The sequence below is a fragment of the Benincasa hispida genome, chromosome 4, assembly GCF_009727055.1.
Source record: "Benincasa hispida cultivar B227 chromosome 4, ASM972705v1, whole genome shotgun sequence".
In the NCBI taxonomy this organism is placed as follows: Eukaryota; Viridiplantae; Streptophyta; class Magnoliopsida; order Cucurbitales; family Cucurbitaceae; genus Benincasa; species Benincasa hispida.
The window spans coordinates 35,158,279-35,177,183 of record NC_052352.1 but is presented as its reverse complement, the minus strand read 5'-3'; the positions used below and the strand labels follow the sequence as shown (position 1 = coordinate 35,177,183).

Here is an 18,905-nt window from a genome sequence, read left to right as displayed (position 1 = left end):
ACTAGAGTAGAATAAGTATGAAAAATTAGATACCAAAACTTTTTTAAACCACTCTTTTTATTTAGAAAATGGAAAGAGACTAATACTACAAAATCCAAAATTCAAAAGAAACCACATAAACAAAAGTTACAAAAAATATAAAAGGAAATATATCAATGTCAGCAAGAGTAACTGAAAATGAACCATAAAACTCTCCCAACTTAGATAAATGTCTTGAATCGAAAATCCCTTGAAACTTTTGGAGAGAGATCACCATAACGAGGTTTTTAAAATTGTAATAATCTTTTTTGTTGTATGCCAATGGGAGGTTTCCTCACTCTGCCTTTGTTGTTGGAGGTTTCCTCAATTTCATTTATCCATGAAATTAATTTTTATTGTGTGAGAGAGAGAGGAGGCTGTTTGCATTCAGAGAGATAAAGAGAGTATTAGTTCTTAACAAGGTCAGGAAAGACGGTGGGGATGGAGGAAACAGTAAATTAGAATTCTACTGATTCTAACCTCTATCGAGCTATATTTTGAAACAGAACAAAGAATGTAAGGAGGCTTCAAGAAAAAGAAAAGGAAAAAGGGGGTAAAAACCAAATTACTTGAGGAAGAATGATGGGTTTTATATAGGGAAGTGAAAACTAAAGCTTCCTTAAATACTTGCGAGCAAAATAGTGTAGCTTAAACCTTGTCTCTTTCTAGAGGACCCTCTCCCTTTGAATGGTTGGTTAGCATGTTAACACTTGAAGGAACATGTTAATAGGGTATTCAGACTTCTAATGTTATCATGATTACTGAACCCTAAGAATCTCTACCCTACATTTGTTTACTGCTCATCTTTTCCAGTCACCTGGCCTTGTAAGATTCCACATGTAGCAGTCATATGCTACCTTGCATCTAAGATTCATGAATTTGTTCCATTTGATTATGGCTATATTTTCACTTTTCAACCAGGCTACGAGTTTTCAACCTCAAATGCAACAAGAGGTGTTTGTTGGGAAATGGAGGAAGGTGCAGATGCTACGCTCTGCTAGTGGCACAACCCCTGCTATGAAGACATATTCAAACTTGCCCATACATTTTAAGAAAGCGGAGCTATCTTTTGGAGTGGGATATGAACCAGTTTTTGCTGACGTCAGTTATGCTTTCACTGTGGCCTTACGAAGGGCTAATCTTAGTGTCAGGAATCCTGGTCCACTTATTGTGCCTCCAAAAAAAGAGAAGAGCTTACCATGGTGGGATGATATGAGGTACTACATTCATGGAAATATCACTTTATGCTTTTCTGAGACATGGTGGAATGTTCTTGCAACTACTGATCCTTATGAAAAGCTTGATAAACTTCAAATATTATCTGGTCAAATGGAGATCCAGCAGTCAGATGGTCGTGTCTTTCTTTCTGCTAAGGATTTTAAGATTTTAACCAGCAGTTTGGAGAGTATGGCTAATACTCGTGGTTTAAAACTTCCTCAAGGCATATCTGGTCCATTACTTGAAACACCGGTTTTCACCCTTGAAGTAAACATGGACTGGGAATGTGATTCTGGAACACCATTGAACCATTATCTACATTCACTTCCCATTGAAGGAAAAGCTCGTGAAAAAGTGTTTGATCCATTTAGATCCACATCTCTGTCACTCCAGTGGAATTTCTCTCTTAGGCCTCCTCTTCCTTTGGGTGATAAACAATTGTTGGATAATATTGAGAAAACTACTGAGTGTTCTACAAGACTGAATTTTGGAGCTCATGATCTTGCGTGGATTGTTAAGTTCTGGAATTTGAATTACTTACCTCCTCACAAACTCCGTACCTTCTCTAGATGGGCCCGTTTTGGTGTTCCTCGGGCTGTAAGATCTGGTAATTTGCCCTTGGACAAAGTAATGACTGAGTTTATGTTCAGAATTGATATTACTACTCCTGAGATAAGACACGTGCCATTAGATGATGATGATCCAGCAAAAGGATTGACTTTTAGCATGGCAAAGCTGAAATATGAACTTGGTTACAGTCGAGGCAAGCAGAAATATACATTTGAATGCAAGCGGGAGACCCTCGATCTTGTCTATCAAGGACTCGATCTTCATATGCCAAAGGCTTTTATAAATAAAGAAAATTGCAGCAGTGTTGCAAAAGCAGTTCAAATGACCAGAAAAAATTCACAATCTGCTTCCATGGATAAAGTCCCTGTGGAGAAAGGCAACATAACGAGCAGCTCAACTGAAAAACATCGTGATGATGGATTCCTTTTGTCATCTGATTATTTCACAATTAGGCGGCAGACTCCAAAGGCTGACCCTGCTAGGTTATTAGCTTGGCAAGAGGCTGGAAGAAGAAACCTTGAGATGACATATGTAAGGTCTGAGTTTGAAAATGGGAGTGAGAGTGATGAACATACACGATCTGATCCAAGTGATGATGATGGATACAATGTGGTCGTAGCTGATAATTGCCAGCGTATTTTTGTTTATGGACTCAAACTTCTATGGACAATTGAGAACAGAGATGCTGTTTGGTCTTTTGTTGGTGGTCTATCCAAGGCATTTCAACCTCCAAAGCCTTCCCCTTCAAGGCAATATGCACAAAGGAAATTACTTGAGGAGAACGAGCCACATGATAAAAATCAAGTGTGCGAAGATGGTGGGATCTCTAAGCCCCCTAACAATGATGGCACAGTTGCCTCCTCCACATCACAGCCACAGACTTCAGAATTACAGCCAGCTACATCTCATTGCATTAAAACAGAGAATTTATCATCTACAGATAAAGGGGAGAACTTATCGTCTCCTGCACCTGGTACGTCTTGAGCATTCATTTATAGCAGAAATAATGGCATTTGTTTGTAACAGAAATAGTAGCATTATAGTTCTTATAAAAAAGGCAATGCCGTTATAGTTCTACCTTGATGATGAATCTTGCTGTGATTGAAGCATGTGTCTGGGACATGTGGGGTCATATTGGAAAAAAAGTTGATTTTAGTCATTTGTTGACAAATATTTTGTGGGCTAAGAGGCAATTTTTTTTTTCAGGAAAAAATGGAAAGTTAGATGACGAAGAGGATGAGGGGACTCGTCTCTTCCAGGTGAATGTGGTGGGGCCACAATTCAATCTTCACTCAGAAGAAGCTAATGTAAGTTAAAGAGTACCTTCAGACTCCAACTTTATCATGAGGATTAAATTCACAACGGTTTCTAAATATCGTTTTTTCTGTCTAAACATTGCAAGTAATTGTTGTGAACCACGCAACTAATATCTGCTAAATGAGATTGTCTTGTTCCCTTCGGTGATTAATGCTTTTTCTCTGGACATTTCATGATAAAATTTGTTTCATTGTTCAACGATATGGATATTACTCACCAAGAAGATATCCATCTGTATTAAGATTTCTTATATAATCACCTTTTCATGTTTGGGATTCTCCCCTGATTTCATTCAATGAAATTTTCTTACCAAAAGGAAGATTTGTTTTTAATAAAAAATTTCCTTTTCTGTGGAAGAGAGGTGAAAAGGTCATTTAAGATCTAACCTTCCATTATATTTTGATATAGCTTCAGAATGCTGTACGCTTAGAATCCAATGCATGTATTGCCATTCATTTCTTTTATTTTCTTCTGTGCGCCTTTATTGTCATCATTCCATTATCAGAAGAAAAATTCTAGAAAATTAGTTTATGTACAACATGAAAATGTAAACCCAAGCGGTCAATCATATTATTGTATATTATCTTAAATAAAATGGAATTTTCAATCCTTTTATTCCTTTGAATTCTGCCTAAATAGTTTGAATGTTTGGAATAAGAACCTTTTCTTGTGTTAAATCACCAATCTACCCAAAACTTAAGTGGATGGGTAATAGTAAATTTAATTTTTCATAAATGTTTAACACTGTTCTCACTTGGTTGTGGAAGGTCTAACAAGTAGAAATCAATATTAAAAAATATTTTTTTTAATTGGAGAAGAAATGACATTACTTGGGTTTGAACATAGGATCTTCTATTGTTAAATCACAAATTCACCCAAAAACTTAAAGTAGATGGGATACACAGTTTTTTTTTTTTTTTTAATCCATATTTAACATCTTACACCTCTCTCATTTTCTTTGGATTAAATTTCAGGTTTCACTTAGATCGTTTTTGAATTGGGAAACCTTCTCCCCTTTTCTTTATTTAATCACATCAATGAAATATGTTTTTTTTCCTATATTTAAAAGAACAATAATTTACTATCGGTTTGTTACATTTTGTCGCTTCCATCACATGCAAAGATGTTTTAGTGATGATTCATGTTGTTTCTGTTGCTGAAACAGGGTAGGTTCTTGCTTGCTGCTGCTAGCGGGCGTGTTTTAGCACGATCATTCCATTCAGTCCTTCAAGTTGGCCATGACATGATAGAGCAAGCTCTTGGCACTGGAAATGTGCAAATTTCAGAGAGTGAGCCCCAAATGACATGGAAACGGATGGAGTTGTCAGTGATGTTGGAGCATGTTCAGGCTCATGTTGCACCAACTGATGTTGATCCAGGGGCTGGATTGCAGTGGCTTCCTAAAATTCTAAGAAGTTCTCCCAAAGTAAAGCGAACTGGAGCTTTGCTTGAAAGAGTGTTCATGCCCTGTGACATGTACTTCCGATACACAAGGCACAAGGGTGGAACTCCAGAGTTAAAGGTTTGTTGTTTATCTTTCATTACTTTAGTTTAGTTATCTTTTTTATAGCATTTCTACGTGATGAGAACATACAGTTTTTACATGTAGAAGAGCATCTCCACGTAATGTCACATACCTCACCTTTAAACGAACCTCCATTATCCTTCATGGAAAATTAACTCAAACAAAGTTGAAGACAACATATTAAACTGCTTAAAAAAAAAAACCTCTCAACTAGAACGAATTGTATAAAAAATTAAAATAGTATTAGAAAATAATCTTTTTGTGAGTATTACTTTAATCCTTAAAATCAGTGAAGTGGTCTTTCCTAGAACAGTCTTTGAAAGTTTACTCGACATTACTAGTTTACCATTTCCTCCAAAACATAATCATAATAAATGAAAACCCAACTTTTTCTCGGGAAGAACTGAAAGAAGTCGCAATGAGTCTAACCCAAAAAATAGCAGGACAAAATGAGCCAAAAACAAAGAACAAATAGCTAAACTACAAAATTACAGCGAAGAGTTTTAGTTCAAAAGAATGAAATATAAAAGGTAATCAGTGAAAACCAATTAGTAAGAATGTGACCCATGAAGCATTGAACCTTATCAAGACCTTATCCAAGAAGCCTCGAGCATCATTAGCTAGCCAATTTACCAAAGCTAAACTGTCATAGATGTGGAGAAAATGTGCATTGTTTGAAAGAGTGCTTTCTTGAGGTTGAGGAAGCACATGAGACTAAAGATGACGACATAGCACTTCTTTGCTTGGTGATAAAGGTGAGGTATGTAACATTATATCAACAATAGTAGTAATGAAAGCATGGCCTCATGGGCTTTAGCCATGCATGAAATGGCAATGGAGTTCTGCCTAAAAACATTGAATTTTGCGTTTTGTCTAGACCAAAAATGGGTCTGCTTTCATAGTTCATGAGATCAGCCCAAGGCAGCTTGGATTGGGAGGCTATGCACGGACACAATTGTTAGTTCCATGAAACTAAATGCCTGCCATGGTCCAGAATGATCATCCTTGATAGTTTAACTTGGGATTTTTTCACCAAGAAAAAGTGAACACTTGTGAACTCTCATAGAAGGACAAGAGGTTTTACTTGTACCCCCAAGATGACGTCCTACCAAGGGATTAAAAATGAAAGCTCCTATCTCATAACACACTTTGAGTAAAGAATTTCCTAGTGATTTAGTAGAAGCGTCAGACTTCTTTTGGATGGATGCTTGAAGCACTAGGCTCGATTATTATATCTTCTCATACCAATCTTATTGTCTTCTTTCAATAATTTACTGGCTTCATTTCTAATGAACGTTAATAAGCTTTCCTCTACTGCTCGATGTGTAACATCATATTGGCCTTGTTAGAGTTGACTCAACTTACCTCATTTTTGAATGAACCCCAAGGAGAAGGTGATGGGCCTACAAGTCGAAGGTTTACTTGATAAGGACCATGACAGTTAGAATGGATCTTTTACGTTGTTCTAGCACTTTCAACTCCTATCAAAATAGCCCATGGAGAATCTGTATAGGTCACAAGGCTAATTATCAAATAATTACGGAATGTTGGTTTCCAATTCTGTGCTTATTCGAGTCACCAACATATTCATACTTGTCCAGATTGCAATCAAAATACATGGTCTAGATCCAATCATCTTGCTATGGTTGTCAGAAGGAGGAAGATAATGAATCACCCTGCAAAGCTAGTTCCCCTGTCATGGACTCGGATAGTGAGCAGGGTTACCCTTTCTCTAGAAAGTTTGTTCATTCTTTGAGGAAATGGAAAATGTGTATTTTCCCAATCTCATCAAAGGATTGTGTGGTTAGCAAAAAATGAAATAGGGAGATTGTGAGTAAGCTTTGCACATGGGAGAATAAGATGGTTAGTGGAGAGAGTCAGGAAGAAAAGGATGTTAGGAGTAATAATGGTTCTTTGGTTATATCATGAAGCTTCTGTCTTGGAATGTGAGAGGGCTTGGAGCCCTTTATTCGATCCTTGCTTTTATAGGTTTTGCCAAAGGTGGATAAGGGGTACCTTGGTAGTTGCTTGGCAAGTACCAATTTTTTTATCTTGATTATAAGAGGGAAGATTTATGTCGAAAGAAGGATTAGGCAAGGTATCCCATCTCCCCTTTCTCGTTTACGTTTGTTGGTGTTGCTCTTGGTTGTTCAGTTCGCTATTGTTGTGGAAAAAGAGTTCTTCAAGGCTTTAGGGTGGATTCAAGCCAGATGTTGATGAGTCACCCACAAATTGTTGACGATACACTCATCTTTTGTCCAAGTACTTGGTGGTTGCTTGGCAAGTGCCAATTTTTCGATCTTGATTATAAGAGGGAAGATTTATGTCGAAAGAAGGATTAGGCAAGGTATCCCATCTCCCCTTTCTCGTTTACGTTTGTTGGTGATGCTCTTGGTTGTTCAGTTTGCTATTGTTGTGGAAAAAGAGTTCTTCAAGGCTTTAGGGTGGATTCAAGCCGGATGTTGATAAGTCACCCACAAATTGTTGACGATACACTCATCTTTTGTCCAAGTACTAAAGGCTGCCTTCAAGAGTGGCAGGATGTTTTTACTATCTTTTTGAAAGGAGCAAGATTATCTCTTAATGAGTCAAAGATCTCTATTGTTGAGATCAATGTTGATTTGGAAGAAGTTGGGATTAAATTGTGTGCTTCCATACAATCCTCACTCTCTGACAGTCCTCCGTTCTGAACTCATGGGCGAGTTCTTCCTTGTGTGAACATTTTATGTTCAACTTGTTACAGGACCATCCCATTCATACTTTCCAGCTATCCTTTTAAACGTGAAGGCTAGCTCTTCCTTGTATGGGGGACTGATTAGCATATTGCAGTTATTTTCCGTATTTTGTTACTTCTGGGAGGTGTCATTAATACTACTGACCGTTTGCTTTATATGTCTCTTTCTCCCTCTTGGCGTCATATGTGTCAGAGGCATACTAAAACGCCGGTTCATTTGTTTTTGCACTGTTCCTTTGCTGCTAGTTTTTGGGTTATTGTTTTGTCTGCTTTTGGATGGTCCTATTCTAGCCCTAATAGCATCTCTGATGTTTTGGCATCATTGCTGGTGGGTCATCCTTTTGGTGGTACTAGGAATGACAATTTGGTTGGCCATTATTCGTGCTTTCTTTTGGAGCTTAAGGAAGGGAAGGAACAGGCGGCTATTTCATGATTCTTTTTCCTCTTTTCCTTGTTTTATGGAAATTGTATTGTCTACAGCTTTCTCTTGGTGTAAAAGGAAGCACCCATTTACTCATTTCAGTTTATCTTTTTTAGTCAGTAATTGGCTTTCCCTCCTATAATGCCTTGTAAGTCTTGGGGTTTTTGCCTAATTTTACGTTAATGAATAGTTTCTTTTACCAAAATAAATGAATAAAAAATAAAAGAAAAAAAGAAAAAAGAAAAAATCAATTGAAACATGGTTGGAAAAGAATGCCATTTTGGTTACCCTAGCTCACGTCTCCACCTACCTGCTCTAGGCTTGGATTTATTCATACAAGAGTTGAATATAGCAAGCATAATGGTATTAAGTTCAACCCCCTTCGGTAAGTTGTGGAGCCCTCAGTTTTGGTGATTTGGAAAATAGTAATTTGGCGTTACTGGCCAATTGGGGCTAAAATTTTTCTTTGAAGAGGATTTTTCTTTTTTTGGGTGCATGGCCAGTTGAATCTCTTGTTTTGTTTAAGCTTAGCGATGACAACAGACCATTGGCTTGCAGTTACTCTCTTTTAGACGGTTTTTAGAGGATGATGAAGTGCTGGATTTTCAGCACTTTTTGAGTTCATAAGAGGGTAAAAGAGTGGTTGATCACCCTGTTTTGTGTTGCTGAAGTTTAAAGTCTTCAAGAATGTTTTCCATCTCATCGAACCAAATGAATTTTTCAAGACAAGCAATGACCTTAGTTTGATCAATTTGAAGTTGCCTGAGTTAAAGCTTCTTCTTGGTGTTCTCTTTCCCAACTTTTTGCAGTTTTTCCTAAGTCTTACGCATAAACGAGAATATATTTATTTTACTAGTTTAATTATCTTGTTTGGTCCTAGGTATTGCTCTCAGTGTATTTGGTAAGTTTTTGTTTTGTTTTGTTTTCTTGTCTTTTGAGCTAGTCCATTTTCATTTATTCAATGAAAGGTCTTGTTTCCTTTTATAAAAAAGAAAATTAAAAAATTGGAATCAGCAAGGAAATAATGAAAGGTCTTGTTTCCTTTTATAAAAAAGAAAATTAAAAAATTGGAATCAGCAAGGAAATGCTGGTTACATATTGGTAATTCATTATGTAAAGAGTATTGCCAGGCCTAAAGCTCCAGATCATGACACTTTTATTAAATTATTGCAATGAGATTAAATTTACCTGACCCATTATCCCAAGCTTTTGGATTTAGTAGAGCTTTAAGATAATATCAAAGATAGAGATTGTGTGCTTGAATCTTTATAATTTATTTGCTCTTTAATTAATTTTGAGAACCACATATTAAGCTTTGTGCTAATATGAAGCACACAAGCAAGAAGGTATGTGAAGGTTTTGATTTGAAATTAAATTCACTATGGCCACAAGCTTAAGATTGAGTTTAGTGGTAATTCAACAACTTAATCGAACCATTGGAGCCTAGGCTTTGATCTATAGATGGGGTTTTAAGAGAGTTGACCTAAATTGGGGCAAGTTCAGATGTCTTAATTAAATGTTTGGCTTGCAGAGTTAATTTGCTTAGTCTGTGTATTAGTCTTGAATTTAGTGTTATTAATGTGTTTGAATGATCTTGTTGCAGGTGAAGCCATTAAAAGAGCTCACTTTCACTTCTGAAAATATAACAGCAACAATGACTTCTCGTCAGTTTCAAGTTATGGTTGACGTGTTAACAAACCTCCTCTTTGCACGGCTTCCCAAGTATGTTCGATGAATTTTTGTCTATGGCTCTCAGTTTTTCTGGAATCACAGTATTAATGATTATATTCTGCTATTTTTGGTTGGAATTACATCTTTCTTCTTCTTCTTCTTCTTTTGAGACTAGGATTTGGCAAGGTATATTTTGTATATTTTGATTAATTACTCCATAGCTTCTATTTTGTATAGTTGGAGCCCTTTCTTATAGTCCAGCTTTCTTTTTTGTGAGCTTGGTTTTTTATATGTCCATGTATTCATTTATCTTCACTCAATAAAAGTTGTTCCAATATAAGATATATATATGTATATATACATATATATATATATATATGGCAAGGTGATCATTGATAGCGAAGGTTTGGATGGGGAGTATCGTCTTTTCAGCTTAAATAATTTTATGTCATAGAATGTTGTTCCTAAACTTGTGTTCGTGATTGTCTCATATTGTCTTTCGAATTTTTTATTTCCTTGTATTTTGAGCATTAGTCTCTTTTCATTAATTCAATGAAAAGTTTCATTTCCTTTCAAAAAATAAATTATTGATAGCAACACTTGATAGAATTTTGGATTATCCTATTATTATTTCTTTTTCCATTATTATACAAAAGTTACATGAACTGCGAAGTTCTTAAAATAGCAACAGTACATGATATACAAATGTATATTTTATTTGATTAATTTGCTTGTGCATGTATAAGTAGGAGTTTCGTTTCAAAAAGAAAAAAAAAATGTAAACTAGGAGTTAATGCTTGATGCATATGTAATTTCAGGCCTCGAAATAGTAGTCTTTCATTTCCTTCGGAAGATGGTGAAGATGTTGAAGAGGAAGCCGATGAGGTTGTACCTGATGGTGTTGAAGAGGTAGAACTTGCAAAAATCAACCTTGAAAGGAAAGAACGGGAAAAGAGGTTACTTGTTAATGATATTAGAAAATTGTCTCTCTATTGTGACGGTGGTAGTGACCTAAATCCAGAAAAAGATGGTGAGATGTGGATGATTTCTGGTGGAAAGTCCTTATTGGTGAGCTACATTTTGGACTGTTTTTGTTATTTCTTTTGATCATCCTAAACGTGGATTGTGAGTTTGGTAATTTTAATATATGTTGTTTCTCTAAATTTAGGAATAGTTTTCAATTTGAAAATTTAGCTCTGCTTGTGAGCATGCATGTGGTATGGTTGATTGTCACCTGTTGATGATTTTTTTGACAAAGTAGAACTTCATTATTTCTATGTTATAACTTACGTCCTTTTATTTTATTTTTTATCTTTTTGCAAATGTCATATGGTTACAATCTACATCCTTGAACCTTCTTTTCGTGGTAGTGGTAGCCTTAGCTAGTGATATCTTGCTTATAAGATATTCCTCGCATATACATTTAAGTTGATAGTGCATGACCATACTCATCTTAGTTCTTGCGCACTACTATTTAGCTTGACAGAGGTATATAATCAAAGTGCATCCTTCCAGGTGCAAGGATTAAAAAGAGAGCTTGTAAATGCACAAAAGTCTAGGAAGATGGCATCTGCATCGTTGAGGGTGGCTCTTCAGAAAGCTGCTCAGATAAGATTGATGGAGAAGGAGAAGAACAAAAGTCCTTCATATGCTATGCGGATTTCTTTGAAAATTGATAAAGTAGTCTGGAGCATGCTTGTTGATGGTAAATCTTTTGCAGAAGCTGAACTAAATGACATGGTGAGAGTCTAAAAATGCCCTTCATTTCTTATGCTCAAAGATACAAAAACCCTGAAGAGGGGAAAGAAACAGATTAAAACAAATGAACTACAATGTAAACATCTCCATATGAGAAATACCTTATAAACCTAACAGACCAAAAAATATATATATATATATCCCACTGCTAAAGATCAAAAGAACTTAAAAGCCAGTGCCAAACAAGAGAAAAGCTAGCAACTGAGAACGATAATCCTTGAGTATGTTGGAGAAACCAATAGACTGCAAACTGAGATAAGCCAAGATCACAAAGCCAACCCAAGGAACAAAGACCAAACCAAAGTGGGAGGTAGAGATCTTGAATAAACAAGGAAACTGAGACTTCTAATTTCAGAGGAAACCCACAAATCATGCCAAAAACGCTATTCAGTTGCCCCTTCCATACTTGAAAACTGCTATAAAGAAGAGTAGAAGAATTTAAAAATGCTCCTCTATATAGACGTTCTTTCAGCAAGCTTCGATCTTAAAAATCCTATTATCAAGAATTTTTGTTAGTTACAACTAGGCTAGTTGATGCTGTGGGATATCTCATCTCCTCCTTTTTGTATGCTTCTGTTTAATAAAACATTTTCACGTTTCTGTAATAATAAAACTGGGCAAGTTTAGTATTTGTTTCTAGGTTTAGATGTTTCATGTTATCTTTTTGCACACATTATCAGTTTGTTTTACACTCAAGATGTTTCATGTTATCCTTTTAGACAAGAAATATCACAGTTGTTTGATAGTTCAAATTTTTACAAATTAACCAGGATGAAAGGATTGGTGAAATCCTGGCAGTTGTAAACTAATGCTTGTCAGTTGAACTTTTTTTTGGACATTATTCATTTCTTTTGTTAGCATTCTACAATTACGGTGGTGGTTGATTATTGTAGTTAATACGTGGTTACCATCTGTTACTACAGTTTTATGATTTTGACCGGGATTACAAAGATGTTGGCATTGCTCAGTTTACTACGAAGTTTTTTGTTGTTCGAAATTGCTTGCCCAATGCCAAGTCTGACATGCTTCTATCAGCATGGAATCCTCCATCAGAGTGGGGAAAGTACGTTCTTTTTCAGCTCTTTTTATTTGTTTCTCTTGATTCTCGGTGAAAGTCTACGTCTGTCTAGGTTGCATCCCTATCCCCTGGGATGGTTTTTGTTGGATCACATGCTAATTTCCGTCTGAAGTTCTAATATAATCAATGCTTTTTGGTGATTCAAGATTATCATTTTCAACCTCACAAAATATGTAAAATAGTGAAGTGTGCCTCCAAGGGTTGGTCCTGTTAGCTAAATATTTGAGTGAGTTCAATAAGAAAAAACCTTGATGGATTTGAGCTTTGGGACAGGTGTAGGTGTCTCTGAGTTAATAGGTTAGGCATACTGAACAAGAAAATCCATTTATAAAAAAACACATGCACACAAACACACAAATTATTTCTGTTATCTATTGGATATACGAAAAATGGCATAATTCCCCTTTGAAAATGAGCTTCCTGTTTTTCCTTGTGAAATTTGGGTATTAATTACTTCATATGGTTTTCAGACAATTACAGCATCTACTTTAATGGCTGCAGATTAGTCATGCTTCGAGTGGATGCAAAACAGGGAGCTCCTAGGGATGGAAATTCACTCCTTGAAATGTTCCAGGTTAGTGCCCTTGTTTTTTCCAAATGTTTGAGTAATATGTATTTGTATTATTTAGTAAAAAATCGTTATAGTGTGCATTTCCTCTATAGGGAACAGTAGTTTTGAGTACCAAAAATTCGTTGAACTATTAACTGATAAGGAAATGTTTGGTTTAATAATGGCATCGTCAATTTAGATGTTTCACAGTGCTAACTAAATGGACTTTTGAGCTTGTATCCATACCTTAACTTAGGTGAACAAGAAGAAGGTTTTCTTTTTCTTTTTTTTGGCTGATTCGGCGTTGGAAACCAGTTATCAGATAGGTTTTCGAGTCGATGTTCCATTAGCTTTGTGGAAGATCATATCTTGAACTATAGTTGCATAGGGGGTGTGGATGGGTTGCAGCAATTCATTCTCTTTCTTTTCTTTTCTTTTCTTTTCATTTCTTTTCTTTTCTTTTCCCCTTTTACAGTGGATAGTTGGTTGTGTATTATACACCCTAGTTTTTATCATAATCTTGAATTCTTTCTCAGAAAATGCTCCTCGACATTAATAAAGAAAAATAAAAGTGCACCTTGAAGATGAACATATCCTGCAAGGGATTTGTCAGACTGAATAATCCTGAGACAGCAAGTCCTGCTAGGAATTGATACTGACTTTATCCGGTGCATGTGTTGCATGAACAAGACTTCAACAGTTAAAAATAATATTGTAGTTCTGTTTACCAAAAATATTCATGAAGCAGAATCATCTTGATCACTTTAATTTTTCGGTACATGATTGTTTGCTTAATGTGTTATTCTTTACTCTTATAGGTTGATATTTATCCCCTCAAAATTCACTTGACTGAAACAATGTATCGGATGATGTGGGAGTACCTTTTCCCAGAGGAAGAACAAGATTCACAGAGACGGCAGGTGAGTTGAAAGCTTTGTTTCTAAGGGGAGCCAACTCCTCAGTGGAAGGCAACCTTCTATTTTAGTTTACCCCAAGTATAGATTTTGAGTTGCTTACGTTGTGCTACAGGAAGCATGGAAGATTTCTACGGCTGCAGGTTCAAGGCGTGTAAGGAAAGGTTCCTCAGTTCATGAAGTATCTGCATCTAACACAAAAGAGTCAGAGATGTTTTCCAAATTAGGCTTCTCCCTCGGTGGTCAAGGATCTGGCAACGCAGAATCTGCTCAGGTGAGTTTCTTAAGCTTACTTGTGGCTCATGGGGCCAGTTTTCTTTTCTGATAATAGTAAATAAAGAAGAAAAGGAAAGATTGGATGATTTCTTTTTCATTTAGAAAGATGGAACTGCTGGAGTTATGATCATTGGTGTTGAGACCTCTGGAACTGATCAAACGTGAGCTGTATTCCATCTTTGGATCATCTAATCTCATGAAATGTTGGATACTTTCAATGCAGGGATCAAAGACACAGAACCTTAAATCTAATTCTGGTAGTGGTTCAGTCCCTGAGTTAAGAAGAACATCTTCTTTCGATAGGTCATGGGAAGAGACTGTGGCCGAATCTGTTGCTACTGAACTTGTCTTGCAGAGCATTACCAAAAGTGGACAACTGGGTTCTGTCGAGCAACCAGATGAATCAGGCAGTAATAAATTGAAAGATCCCAAAGCTATCAAAGCTGGTCGCTCATCCCATGAAGAGAAGAAGGGAATAAAGGCCCAGGATGAGAAAAGATCCAGACCTCGAAAGTTGATGGAGTTCCACAATATCAAGATAAGCCAGGTTAGCTAGCTCATTCCATAAAGTTCCTCGTCGAATTAATTGTTGAAACCGTATTTTGTAGATTCCTCTTTAGATCACTCAACTAACTTTTGAGACAGGTTGAGTTGTTGGTTACTTACGAAGGATCAAGATTTGTCGTCAATGACCTAAAGTTGCTGATGGATACATTCCATCGTGCCGAGTTCACTGGGACTTGGCGTAGGTTGTTTTCTCGAGTTAAAAAGCATATCATCTGGGGAGTTCTAAAGTCTGTTACAGGAATGCAGGTGAACTTTTAGATATGATCTTCTGCATAATTACACGAATGATACAGTTTCCATATTCCAGTAGCAACCTCATCTATAGTTCCTTTCCACTATTTTAGTTCGCTTTCGTTACTTTCACATTTGAATTTATCAGCTTGCAAGTCACCAATGCATTGCTTGGTTATGATGAAAACTGAAACAACTAAGCTTTCAGAGAGGAAGTAAAGTGGAATTTATTGTGTTTTTGCATTCGACTGTGAGTTTCTGGATTATTTGTTCAGTTATTTACGATCTTAACCACCACTCATGCAGGGTAAGAAGTTCAAAGACAAAGCACATAGTCAAAAGGAACCCAACAACACGGTTGTTCCTGACAGTGACTTTAATTTAAGTGACAATGAAGGGGGTGGTCTGGCAGGGAAATCCGATCAACATCCAATAACCTGGCTTAAGCGGCCAAGTGATGGGGCAGGTGATGGATTTGTTACCTCCATCAGGGGTCTCTTCAACAATCAGCGTCGCAAGGCCAAAGCATTTGTCTTGCGTACAATGAGGGGTGAAGCTGACAATGATTTCCAAGGTGACTGGAGCGACACTGATGCTGAATTCTCACCGTTTGCTCGGCAGCTCACTATCACAAAAGCAAAAAGGCTTATTAGGCGACATACTAAAAAGTTCCGTGCTAGACAGAAAGGTATCTCGACTTCTGCACTATTTATTAGAATATACTTGTTGAGGATCACACGTTGAAAAAATCAAGGGAACCTTGCACTCTTTATAAGATAAATGAGCTACTTCTCTCATTGTCAATTAATTTTGAGATGAAACTCAATGTTATTTAATACTCGAGCAAAAGGGGCAGCTATTGCACTGAGGATCATAGGACTTGTCTCTCGTTATGACCTCTGAATATTTCACTCAAGAAATTAGTAATAAATTATTTCACATGGTATTTACTCTGACACTGAAAATATAATGCAACAGGTTCGTCTTCTCAACAGAGGGAGTCCCTTCCCTCATCCCCAAGAGAAACCACTCCATATGAAAGTGATAGTTCTAGTGGGTCGTCACCATTTGAAGATTTTAATGAACAGGAACAGCTGGAGCAAATGAAAGAGGATGTTTTGGAAGCTTGATGGCCTGATAAAACGTTACAGAGAATGCAGATGAAACTGCAAATCCATCTACTTTAATCTACCACAATGCTCGTAAAATTTCAAAATATCTTTGGTTGAAGCCTCACTCAAATCATAGCGATGACAATAAGAGCAAGACATCCAAAATGCCCTTGGAGAATGAAGCCACCTCAATTTTTCTACCTTTTTTTCTATATATATATATATATAGGTTTTTGAGTACACGAGCTCATAAATTTGTGAGCAACTGGAAATCCAATTTTGTCCGTACATATATTATTTATGGTATATAATAATAATGGTATATCTCAAGTTCCCAACGCACTGCCATTTCCACATATTTCAGCCTGAATTATTTACCACCGTTTTTTTTTAATATTGTGATTAGGAAAATATAGTGGTTCTAAAACTATTTAGAAATCTTTAGTTGTTTTGGAATTTTCAAGGGCGGGAATTTTGTGTTAAATATTTTATCGAGGGTTCAACCCTTGACCTATCGAAAATTAAAGAAGAGGTCAAGGGTTTGACCCTCGACCTAAAAGAAATTGAAGAAGACGACAAAATTTGAAGAGGTACTCTAGACCTGTCGAAAATTAGAGAAGAGATCGAGGGTTTGACCCTCGACCTAAATGAAAGTAAAGAAAGAGGACAAAATTTGAAGAATCGTTTAATAATTATACACGATCGCGCATAATCGTTTAGTAAATTACAATGCGATCGTTTAGTAATTATACATGATCACACACAATCGTTTAGTAGAATTACTATGCGATTGTTTAGTAATTCTTTATTAACGTAACAATAGGTGCAAAATTCCGAAAAGAATAAGTGAACGATGAACAACTTTATTAGACGATAGGAATCAAACAAGATTAATCGATCGCTTATGGGATGCTAAATGTCATTTACAATCTCTCCACGATCGCTCAGTATGACTAAACGATAGCTTACTAAATCCATTACGATTGGCCACAAACTCCTACGCGATCGCTTAACTATTACTATTACACAATCGCCGTCTCAGAACCTATACGATCACATACCTTTTACTATACAGTCGTCTACCAAGTGCTACACAATCGCCTAGTGGAAGTAGACGATGAGCGGCACGCTGCGATGGCTTCTCCATGACAGCGTCTGTCAAACTCTCACTCTCAAGAGCTCTCTTTCCTCACTACACGATCGCCCATAAACTTCTACATGATCATTTAGCTATTACAATTAGACGATCGCCTTCTCAAAGCCTATACGATCGTCTACCAAGTGTTACACGATCGTCGAGCTTTACTACATGATCGCCTAGTGGCTTGTTCGAGATCACTAAGTACGATGAGCAGCATACATGTTTTTATTCAGAACTGAGTCAAAGTCATGTGCAATTGGATTCATCAATGATTGCACACACATCACAAAGCTTTGACTATAATACAGAACTGGATCACGCACCCTAATATGCCCGTCATGTGCAATTTATTGTATATTCAATTTTTTTATTATAATCTATAAAGTTGTACATTATTCTTTTAATAGAGAAATAAATATTTTTTTTTATTATGTATATTTAATTAAGTGTAGATACTTATATTATATATTCAATTTTTTTATTATAATTTATAAAGTTATATATTATTCTTTTAATTAAGTTGTATATTATTTAATTGAGAAATAAATAATTTTTTATCATGTATATTTAATTTAGTTAATTAAGTTGTATATTATTCTTCTAATTGAGAAATAAATATTTTTTTAATTGAGAAATAAATATTTTTTTCCATTCAGATCATGGCTTTAAACCCAGGACCTGTTGATCCGATGTTTTGTAGTCCATTCATCGATCATCTGTTATATAGCGAGATCGTACTACTGGAAAAATATCTTGCAGGCGTCGAGAGGCAGTTCTCCAGTGCACTATCTCACTCCACCCTCGAATACTACCGCTACTCCGCACATCTGTATTCTATGGGGTTGCCAAATCGGGATTATTCAATTGGACTAGCATCTGATCACAGCTTTGGTCGTAGAGGCCCTAAGATGCATACATTTCATATGTCTGTTGGAGAGTGCACTATCACTCTACAAGATATAGAAGTGTTGTTGGGGTTACATGTTGATGGTGAGCCGGTCACTAGAGTGATATACGATGACTGGTCACAAGTTTATCAACTGTACCTTGGTGTGACCCCACCTGCCGAAAAAATTAAAGGATTGAGGTTAAGTTTGATATGGTTAGGAACACAATTCTGTGAGATGCAGACGAGGAAACCGTCATAAGATATGCGCAAGCATATATACTACAAATGATGGGTGGAAGTCTGTTTTCCGACAAATTAAGTCATTTGTTTATTTGATGTTTCTGCCACTATTAGCTAACCTCTATGATGCGGGGCGGTATTAATGGGGTGGAGCATGTTTGGCATGGTTGTATAGACAACTATGCAAAGCAACAAGACCTGAGGTTCGTGAGATAGTTGGGCCTCTCATACTTTTGTAACTATGGGCTTGGGAGCGATTTCTAACGATGACTCCACAGCTACAACATGTCAATGACGCTCAGTTAGCTGAACGAGCCTACAGTTCTCGATAGGTTATTTTAATTCAATTTAATTTTTATATCACTGATCTAGTTAATTTAGAATCTAAATTATCAATTTAAAAATTTAGGTAGAGAGACAAATTTTGTGTGACTAGGACAGCCACACATGTAGTCAGCTAGTACAGATACATGTTTGATCTGCTTCAACCTAATCAGGTACATTAACACTGAACCAAATTGATTATTTTATACACATTTTTATTGTATTTGTCTTTAATGTTCTCCAATATAATATTTTGTGTTTCAGGTTATTTAGGAGCCGTACAAAATTATTATGCATTCTTTGCCCAATTTCTGTACAAATGGTCAAAACATATGGCGGACTATGAGTCTT

General features: G+C 36.3%; 1 protein-coding gene across 1 annotated transcript in view; it reads left to right on the top strand.

Moving 5' to 3' along the window:
• Nucleotides 1–16,302, top strand: part of LOC120075575 (protein SABRE) — a 31,050-nt gene extending 14,748 nt beyond the window's left edge. The window contains exons 10-23 of the mRNA XM_039029102.1: nt 940–2,779; nt 3,013–3,113; nt 4,289–4,645; nt 9,407–9,525; nt 10,293–10,542; nt 10,990–11,214; nt 12,156–12,295; nt 12,812–12,884; nt 13,679–13,780; nt 13,890–14,048; nt 14,274–14,597; nt 14,696–14,863; nt 15,155–15,536; nt 15,827–16,302. Coding sequence (XP_038885030.1) covers nt 940–2,779; nt 3,013–3,113; nt 4,289–4,645; nt 9,407–9,525; nt 10,293–10,542; nt 10,990–11,214; nt 12,156–12,295; nt 12,812–12,884; nt 13,679–13,780; nt 13,890–14,048; nt 14,274–14,597; nt 14,696–14,863; nt 15,155–15,536; nt 15,827–15,978 — 4,392 coding nt within the window. The 3' untranslated portion in view covers nt 15,979–16,302. The remainder of the gene's footprint in view (nt 1–939; nt 2,780–3,012; nt 3,114–4,288; nt 4,646–9,406; nt 9,526–10,292; nt 10,543–10,989; nt 11,215–12,155; nt 12,296–12,811; nt 12,885–13,678; nt 13,781–13,889; nt 14,049–14,273; nt 14,598–14,695; nt 14,864–15,154; nt 15,537–15,826) is intronic.
• Nucleotides 16,303–18,905: the final 2,603 nt, after the last annotated feature.